This window comes from Pterocles gutturalis, unplaced genomic scaffold (genome assembly GCF_000699245.1).
Source record: "Pterocles gutturalis isolate BGI_N339 unplaced genomic scaffold, ASM69924v1 scaffold10295, whole genome shotgun sequence".
NCBI lineage: Eukaryota > Metazoa > Chordata > Aves > Pterocliformes > Pteroclidae > Pterocles > Pterocles gutturalis.
Genome location: NW_010138243.1, coordinates 482 through 10,636, shown reverse-complemented (window position 1 = coordinate 10,636; position 10,155 = coordinate 482). Strand labels below are relative to the sequence as shown.

General features: G+C 39.1%; 1 protein-coding gene across 1 annotated transcript; it reads right to left on the bottom strand.

Annotated features, from left to right (window-relative positions):
• Nucleotides 1-5,183: 5,183 nt before the first annotated feature.
• On the bottom strand, nt 5,184-9,375 carry OXSM (3-oxoacyl-ACP synthase, mitochondrial). Its single transcript, XM_010082913.1, has 2 exons — nt 8,393-9,375; nt 5,184-5,647 (listed from the first exon to the last, which is right to left on the bottom strand). The coding sequence occupies exons 1-2, from the start codon at nt 9,373-9,375 to the stop codon at nt 5,245-5,247; spliced, it is 1,386 nt and encodes a 461-aa protein (XP_010081215.1). The 3' UTR covers nt 5,184-5,244.
• Between the last annotated feature and the right edge of the window lie 780 nt (nt 9,376-10,155).

Sequence of the window (10,155 nt, the reverse complement as noted above, 5' to 3'; positions counted from 1 at the left end):
ATTGTAAGAGGTAGGGGGATTTGATTGTGTCCAGATGATGAACAGAAGCCCTGGAAGACTTGCCCAAACTCACTAAGTCACTTAAGGATCAAATGTCTTTTTGTTCCAGGTGAAGTGTGATTTGTATATCAAAACCACAGGAAGATAAGAATATTTATAAGTGCATATTTAAGACCTTGACCCTGAACCCCAGTAACTTGATTGAAGTTGCAGAGAGAGCCTCCAACAGGAAAAGGATGTAGACTAGGTCTTTCAAGTACCGTGCAAATACTTTAGTCCATTTGTAGCACTACTGAAGAAGTTGAAAGTGCAATATTTTCACAAGCCATTGAACAGACACTCCAGGAAAATCAATGTGATTAGGACTTTTACATGCCTTTAGAAGCACTAATTATTTCCATTCTGCAGTATTCTCCACTATTCTAGCTACATTTGGAACACATAGGGTTTGGTTTCTCTTTGATAACTGCACTTTTACAAAGCAAGGTTATATACATTCCAAAGTTTGGGGTGTTTATTCCTTTAAAATGATACACAGCTTTGCAATTCAAACCAAGAAAATATAGCCAGAGACTTTTTTTTTTCTTTTTCATATAATACAATCTAGTGGTAATGTATTATTTACACAAAGTAAGGAAACAGCTAAGAGAGTGAAGATGGAAAAAAAAAAAAAAAAAAAAGAAGGGGGGGAGAAAAACTTACCAGTTCAGTATACATTCTTTTTATTCTCTGATACAGAAACACCTATTTATCACTTCAGAATAAGACAAGCATATACTGCTGAAGGACCAAAACCTACAGTATGGAAGAAAAAAGTCTTTGGAAACTTCTCCTCAGAAATTGTCAAAGGTAGAAACCTTCCATATAGTGCTCAAAAACTAGTAAAATGCCTTTTCTGACAAGTATATTCAGATTTAGCCCTTGCTTGTTTCTAATAGAAGACCAGCACATACCTCCAAATAAATATCTTTATGGGGCTTTTTAATGTCAACAATCAACATAAAGCTTTACTAAGTAAAAAAGGCTGTGTTAAACAATAGATAGCAAAACTGAACTTTTTGCAAACTTACACCAGTCATTTTTCACACTACTTGAAAAGTCATTCACCTCTGAAATACCGCCCTGCTTTGCTTTCCAAAAATCCATTTCCTAGAACACTTCCAAAGTTTTAAAATCATGTAAGTTGTCATAATTCCAATTTTTGTTCCATATGCATTTATTTCTAAAAAGATTAGTTTAAGTAAAAATACTTGATTCAAATCAAAACAATATTTTAAATAATCTAGTTTTACCTGGCTTCCAGCTCACCAATGAGTAAATAACTGGGACTGAATATTTCTCAAATTACATTTGTGTTCTTAGTCTCAATACACATTTCAACAAGTAAACCTGATGTGATTATCAGTAGCAGCCAGGGACCACCGTCTGCAGTTTTCTTGCTGAAGGCATATGTATATTCAGGTAAGTGCTTCTTTTAACATCAGCTGGACTACTAAAAAGCATCACAGATTCAATGCTTTTGATAAAGTTTCCCCCAACATCCTTCTTGATAAACTGATGAAGTATGGACTAGGTAAGCAGACAGTGAAGTGGATTGAAAACTGGCTGAACTGCCAGGTTTAAAGGATTGCAATCAGTGGTATGAGGTCCAGCTGGAGGCCAGTCACCAGTGGAGTACCCCAGGGGTCAATACTGGGGCCAATACCATTTAACATCTTCATGAATGACCTAGACGATGGGACAGAGGCCTCAGGAAGTTGGTTGATACAAAACTGGGAGAAGCAGTTGATACACCAGCTATGCTGCCATCCAGAGGGACCTGGGCAGGCTGGAGAAATGGGCTGACAGGTACCTCACAGAGTTCACCAAAGGGAAATGCCCAGTCCTGCACCTGGAGGGGGACAACCCCCTGCACCATTCCCCCTCAGGCTAACCAGCTGGAAAGCAGATTGGAAGAAAAGTACCTGGTGGTCCTGATGGACCAGCCACCCTTGCAGCAAAGGAGGCCAAAAGCATCGTGGGCTGCATTAGGAAAAGCATCAGCAGCAGTTTGTGGGAGATGATCCTTCCCCTCTACTCAGCACTGGTGAGACACATCTGCAGTGCTGGGTTTAGTCCTGGGCTCCCCAGTACATGAGAAACATGGACATAGTAGAGAGAGTCCAGAGAAGGGCTACAAAGATGATGAAGGAATTGGAGCCTCCAGTTCAGGAGAGGATGAGAGCTGGGACTGTTCAGCCTGGAGAAGACTCCAGAGGGTGTTCTCAATATGTATAAATACCTGATGAGGGGAATGAAGAAAAGGGAGACAGACTCTCCTCAGCAGTGTCCAGTGAAAGGATAAGAGGCAATGGGCACAAATTTAAATATAGGAAATTCCATTTAAATGTAAGAAACTTCTTACAGAGACAGTGACCAAGCACTGGCACAGGTTGCCCTGAGAGGCTGTGGAGTCTCCATCCTTGGAAATACTCAAAACCCAGCTGGACATGGCCCTGAGCACCTGCTCTAGCTGGCCCTTCTTTGAGCAGGTGTGCTGGACTAGGCGATCTCCAGAGCTGCCTTCCAGCCTCAGCCACTCTGTGATCCCGCCTGGAGCTTCTGGCTCTCACAAGTGCATTGCACCACTTCAGCAATAGGCTTCAAAATGAACACTCTACCAGCATTTCCAAGCTTTGCTTATGAGACTGTAAGTAACTCCAAGCTTATGAGTCTAAATATTAAGCTTTTAAAATCCAAACTCTGGACTATTACAACTCTCAATTATGAAGATGAAGGGAGCATTTTAAGGGAAAGCATTCTGGTTTAATATGTTGGTCAATTTGCCCACTTAATAGTCTAGCTGCTGAGAGAGATCTATTTTCCATTTGCAGATACCATAATAAAGCAGCAATTATCAGTAAGTTCAGCTCCGTGAAGTATGTGATAAAAAGCGATTACCCCAAACAAGAACATAAAAATGAAACCTATGCAAACAAAATTCAAATAGACAGGGGTTAAACTTTGGCTCTATTCATTTCTTTTAAAAATCTATATTCCCTGTAGGGCACATTATTTACTACTGCATCTAGGCCTGTTAAAATTATCCATAATCAAAACACCTATAATAACTATTGTCACAAATCTTTCATGGTTTAAAGTTTACCTGCAGCAGATGATGAAATCGCAATGACCTGAATTGAGGAGAAATATATTTTAATCATTTCAGTTTCTGTTCTATTTCTCTGTGTGACAGTATAATCTGTCTTTTCATGGTTGGTACACAAGAGTCTGCATCCAACACTCCTGGGGCCGTGATCTCTGCTATCAGTGGGAAAGGAAAACATACCTCTCTGTCACAATATTAATTACAGGTCTGCAGCTATGTAACAAGATTGGGTGAGTTCAGTCAGACTGTACTTCAAATCCCCAATAACGCAGCACTATCTAGTCTTCCCGTATTCCACCCCAGATTACAACTACCTGAAAAAAATATTATCTCCAGAAGAAACTCACTGGATGATTTCCTCCAAATTCACAATCCTGCTACTAGCTCTCTCCTGGAGGCTGAATTCTTTAAATTAATTCCTTTCAGAATAAAATTTTCAGAGAGTAATGTTGAATTTTATATTCTGCCTTTTATATTGCATGCAATCCAGATCCGCATTCATTGTACTGCTACCATTAATTATCACAAGCTAAGAGGTTTGTAGGTATTTTTCCCCGAGAGTAAATTCCCTTACTCTTTCTAGTTTCTATGCTCTTACATTTTCCCTTTGGTAATAGATTATTTTACTTTCAGGTTTATTATTCATTAATCTATTCTGGACTGCATTGTTCTCTATGAGCTCAGCTTCTGCAAAGAGTCTTAATCATTCTCCAGCTGCATTTTTCTCATCATTCTCTTTAACTTTCTATTCAGTAAAGACATCAAATGCAAAAATTATACTGTTCCATACAATCATTCAGACCATTTGTATAAATAATGAGGTTTTAGGGTACTGCTAAGCCTTGTAATAGCCCATTAGTAATCTCTTTCCAGAATGAAATTTACTTATAGTATAGCTACTTTATATGCCCTTTACTTTAAATCCAGTGAGATACTTTGCCTCCACTTACACAGGTCAAAGGCTAAGAGTGACATCTGCAAAAAGAATACTGTTGAAGAGTCTTTTAATAAACACACCCACCAACAGGGACGTCTGACTTGACTCACTTCTATACTCTCAATCGAGGCACTGCTTGGCTAAGATGCTGACTGGTGCCAAAAGAAACAGCCAAAGTCTTTTACTTGTTCTTTGCAAGAGACAACCTAAACCACCATGAATATGTCTACTCCGTGTATAATTTCATTTTCATGTTCTCTTTCTTCCCCTTTCTCATGTGCAACACAATACCCACAGTTGTTTCTTGCATATGGTTTTTTTTTTTTCTATTTTTCCATTTTGGCAGAATATCCAAGGGTTACAAGACTCTTTTTCCTTTCTGTGTAACTATTTTTTAAATCCTCAATACCATACTTGAATATCTACCTTGCTGTTCTTGTCTAATATTTCAGAACAAAACAGGTTATCACCTACTAATTCTATCTCTGTGCCACATGGAAGATGTATAGGCTGTGCTGTATGCATCCTTCACTGTTACTGCTGCACACCATGCCTAATGAGGTAACACAACATATGGAAATCAGTAAAGCTGAAAAGAAAATGAACCACCGTCAGAAATCTTATGAAACCCTGTATTATTGTCTCCTGCATGTCACCTGTGTGCAAGAATGTGCATAAGTCTATGATGTTTGAAACAACTTACAATGAAGAAAAAGGCAGAATTATAAATGGAAGAGGTAACAAAGGGGAGCTCAGTCATAGATCTTGTATTACCACTCAGTAAGTCATCAATTCATGACTGTGGAGTCCTAGCTCATTAACCAACCTCCCTTTTACATAAATGTTTCCAAACAAGTTCTGTGTCACATGCATATGAAAAAATCTATTCTAATGAAGTAAAAACACAGAATGATCAATGTCTCCTCTTCCAGTCAAGAAAAAAATCTTCTTTACCACACAAAGAATAGGTCTTTTATTTATTTTTATTAAAATTAGTAAAAGAAGTTTCCTCTTTCTAAAAGAATTACCGATGTAAATGTGAAGGTGAACAAAGTTCTTACGTATCAAATAACCAATTCTCAAAGCTGAGAAAAGATCACAGGCTGGCAGTACAGGAAATCATTGTCAGTGCCATTCTTCACAATATGCATAGCATAAGTTAAACACTTGCAAAGCACAAAGTTGCATTAGTACCACCAAATCCAAATGAATTTGTGAGTGCTATACGCCGTTTTTCAGTTTTCCACTCCTGAGCTGTTAACGGAACATAATTAAGATCAAACTCTGCCTCTGTTTTCTGTAAGTTTAGAGTAGGTGGCAAAACTCCGTGGTAACAGGACAGTGCAGTAAAAGCTGCTTCAATAGCTCCTGCAGCCCCCAAGAGGTGTCCTGTTGCTCCTTTTGTTGAGGAAACTGCAATATTACGTGAGTGATCTTTAAAAAGCCTCTTGATTGCCTGATTCTCAGCAGCATCTCCTAGAGGTGTAGAAGTTGCATGTGCATTGACATACGTTATGTCTTCAGGTTTGATCCTAGCATCTTTTATTGCTGCAGACATACACCTAAGGAAAAAAAGACAACAGAATACTGGATTTCCCATTATACTTTTGTCACTAACACACATGTACAAATCAAAAGCAAAAGTGTAGAACATTTTAAAATGTTTATCAAATGTGAAAATCTGCATGACATACTTTACCAGAGATGTAAATGACAAGAGATGGATTCATCTGACTGAACACACTAGCATCTATATTTATCAATCCAAAAAAAGACAGTAGCGGTGAGGCCCACTATAAAATCAGATTTGCTGCTAAAAACATCACAGTTGGGAAATATATGAAGAGAAAGAAAGAAAACATAACAATCAATCTCTACAGACTACATTCACATATCAAAGACCTTTTTCAATGCAAAATTGGAAAACAATTGAGAAAAATAACTGTCTGAAATTATTACAAAAATTTATGTTCCCTCCACTGAAGTTTCTCTAGTGTAGCGACACATTAATGTAACATTCAGTACAATGGTTCCAAGAAATCCCCTTCCCATTGTAAGTTAAAAGAAGATTCCCTATTTTTCACATTTCATTTCCCCTCATATCTACAGTATGTGGGAATTAGGAAAAAAATTTCTCTATCAAATAAAAATATTGGGAAATTACAGAAAAATTATCCTCCTCGGGAGCTTCTTTCGCATGCTTTCCAGAGGCTCAAAGATGTCAAGGAGATAGCACAAACTCCTATATATAAAATGAAATTTACTGGAAGTTACACTCTTCTGCCCTGACATGGTATGTTCCATTCTGACTCCTGGTGACCTGTGGACTGTGATTGCCTCTATAAAACACACTTTTTAATGAAAAACACAGAAGGATCAACACAGTTTCATACTGTGATTTTCTCACAGATTTGCCACAGAAAGAAGGGTATGAATCACACATCTCTCCTTGCACACGCAGGTTAACAAAGTATCTCTGAACAAAGGACCACTGAGTCTTTTGAAATCTATGAAAAAATAAGTAATAGAAGGAAGCCCATTAAAAATATAGCACAGGCTGCTGGACAAATTTAAATGTCTCCTGTACAGCCTTGTCACCCTTAGAAGCATCTGACTTGGCTTAGGTTGGAGGCCACTGATGCTCACTGTCACTAGACAGTGAGCCAACATTCAGGCAAAAAAGATTACTGACCAACCATGAGGGAAACAGGTACATTCATTTAGTTAAATACGTCAGCAGCAAGGAACATATTTACTTAGGGAGATAACAGATTAATTGTATAGAATACACTTTATATCCACACTTCTGGGTCTGGCTTTGCCTCTCCTTTCCTGCAAGTTTATTCCAACATATGTATTAGTCTCCAGCTGAAGCAATTTTTAGAAGATGGCAAAAAAACATATTCCCCTGAAATGTTTTGATGTGGCAAACAAAATTCCTACAGAAAAGAAAGAGAAGCATATACATTTCAGATTTAATCCATATACCACTGCAGTAACAAAATACTGGTTTGAAGACTCTGTTAAAATGTATTATCTCATCTCAAGGGTAGAAAGGCTTAACATCTTGGAGATACCAAGATTAACTTTCAACTAATTCCCACTGTGAATTTAATTTACATGCTACTGCAATCATAAAATATACAAAAATTGCATTACAATATATTGCCCTATCATCTCAAGGGTAAACAAGTCTGAAAATCTGAGATAAGACACTCCTGATTACTCAGCTCACACCTAAGTCTGCAGAACAATTAAGTATGAATCAAATAGCATAGAGGGAAACCTGGTATACTACACTTCTTGAAAAATCTGTTAACACAATAAAGATGCAAGCACAGCTTTACAATACCATGCAGAAGTTTGATCTATTTGTGTAGTGACCTATTGAATTTTGTTATTAAATATTCACATACGTTCAGAATAATTCAAACTAAATCTTCACTAAAGATTCCAGTGTCAGCAGTAGTATTCAGCCTACACAAAGCTCAGAAATAGTACGTATGCTTACACGTGTAATTTAACTGACAATTTAATTAGGTCAATGATAAAGATTAGATGAATACAATCTACTTATGAATTGTTTCTTACGAGGTTAACAATGATGAAGCTTTACCATCTCACCAAACGGTACTAAAATGTGTTTCTGCTATGCCCCTCCACCAACGCTCTTAGCTGCCTTAGAATGAAGTATTTATACATGACTGTAGCACAGGTATATGATTGAAATACTTTCCCTATAAAGAGACAAAGTCTTTTCTAAATAAGAATAGCCACAATTAATGCTAATTACAAGTACGGTAATTATTCTAATAAACTAGATCCTCCACGTGCTCTACAGCTTTCATCACTTGGGATTTCTTCAGGAACTCTATTCTTCCTTCAGACCACAACAAATGACATGACCTGCTCTTGCGGTGGGATCTCTCTTCTATACGGACACAGGGTGAAGGAGAACGTGAACAGGTTCTATCATACCACAAAAATCTTAAAAGAGAGGTTTCCATTGAGGCCTATTTGTGTGAGCAGCTGTAGGCACCAAATGCAAAATATTTTCACATAGAGAAAGTCTTCGTAACTCCATGCAAAAAGGCTGATTCCAGCAAGAACTGGCCTTCACCTTGTTACTGAAAAAAATAAAACTGCGGCAAAACCTTACCAGAAGCTATTTCTCAAATTAAGTTTTCAGGCTTTTGGAATATTAATTCAAGACTGAACAGCATTTCCCTAAGAAAAGCATACAATAACAGAAACACATGTATGTACTATAATTAACATATACTTCATAAACAACATATGGTTCTTACCTGAATGCGCCATCTCCCTCTGGATTAGGTGCTGTTATGTGGCATGCATCACCAGACAGTCCATAACCTAGAACTTCTGCATAGATCCGAGCACCCCTTTGTACAGCGTGTTCATACTCTTCCAAGACCAGCACAGCAGCACCCTCTCCCATTACAAACCCTTCTCTCTGCGAATCAAATGGTCGACACGCCATTTTAGGGCTTGAGTTAAAACTCGTGCTGAGGGCCCGAGCTCTTGCAAATCCAGCCAAGGACAAAGGACTAATGCAAGCTTCAGTCCCTCCGGCCAACATGACATCAGCATCACCAGCAGCAATAAATCTAAAGGAGTCTCCAACAGCATGTGCGCCTGTGGTACAAGCAGTTGACACAGCATGATTCGGCCCTTTCAGTTGGTATTTAATGCTGATCTGGCCTGCTGCCATATTGACTAAAATCTTTGGCACAAAGAACGGGCTGACTTTGTTATAGCCCTTTGTTTTAAATAAAGCGGCTGTATCAGAAATCTCTTCCAGCGGAACCATCCCCATCCCAATTGCCACACCGGCAGTTAAGCGATCCTGTTCAGACTGGGGAGACCAGCTGGAGTCCTTCATTGCTAGCTCTGCTGCACCAATGGCCATGACAGTAGCAGAACTCATGGATTTGATCTCTGACTTTGACACAAAATTTTCTTCACTGAACTGACCCTCCTCGTTTCCCCTTGGCACGCAAGCGGCCACTTTACACGGAATGCCTGCATATTCTTCCCCGTCTAGCGATGCAATCCCACTGTCTCCTTGGAGAAGGCGATTCCACACAAACCGAGTCCCCACACCGAGAGGGGATACTAAGCCAATACCTGTAACAACTACTTTCCTTCGACATGCAGGCAGTGTCTTGCTGAAAGCTCTTCTGTGATTTCGTAAACACAGATTTAAATTCAGACGCTGATAATAAAGATTTGCAATCTTTAATAGATCCCGTGAGCACTGTGAGAACATCGTGGAAATCAATCACTTCAAGCACATTCCTGTAACTGGAAGGAAAAAAAGACACAAACAGAACAATAAAACAGACAATGTGAAAAACATTCCAAGTATGCTAAGCTGGTAACCTGCTTTTTACATTAAAGCCTATTTTTAACCCTGCCAAAAAAGGATGTAGTTTCTATGTCTGTAATCAAGAATAGGATGTATTATGGCAGACAGGACATAGAAACCCATTCACTTTGTGAATGCCTCTAGTGGGCTCTTCCAGCTTAATGAGTATGACTTTGCACCACTGTGGGCTGCAAGGCACTTTCTGGTTTTGCTGTTGGTTCTTCCCCCAGGGCTTTAGCCACCATCAGGCTGGAGATATCAACAATGAGCATAAACAGCTTCATCCTTCTAAGTGAAAAAGTGTGTATTCACCTGAAAATATATGTCCTATCATGTTAAGGATGTCATCATCTCAACCTTACATCAGGCGGTATCGTCCAGAAAACTCAGAACTGAAGAAGTCAAGAAACTCTTCCTGGTTCTGTCACCAAGGCAACTACATATCTTGCATAAGACTCCTCATCTTTCTACCTCCATCTACCCTTTATCAGCCTTGGGGTATTTAGACTGTTTGGGGACAGGACCGCAAGTGCATTTAAGAAGATGTGCCACACCACCACCTCCTTTAAAGCTGGGAGGTGCCACCGCCAGACCCCACCTATTGTGAAGCACGCCAAGCGACGGCGGAAGGCCGCTGCCGAGCACAAGTACTTCAGGCGGGACAAGAGGGCCACGCACAGC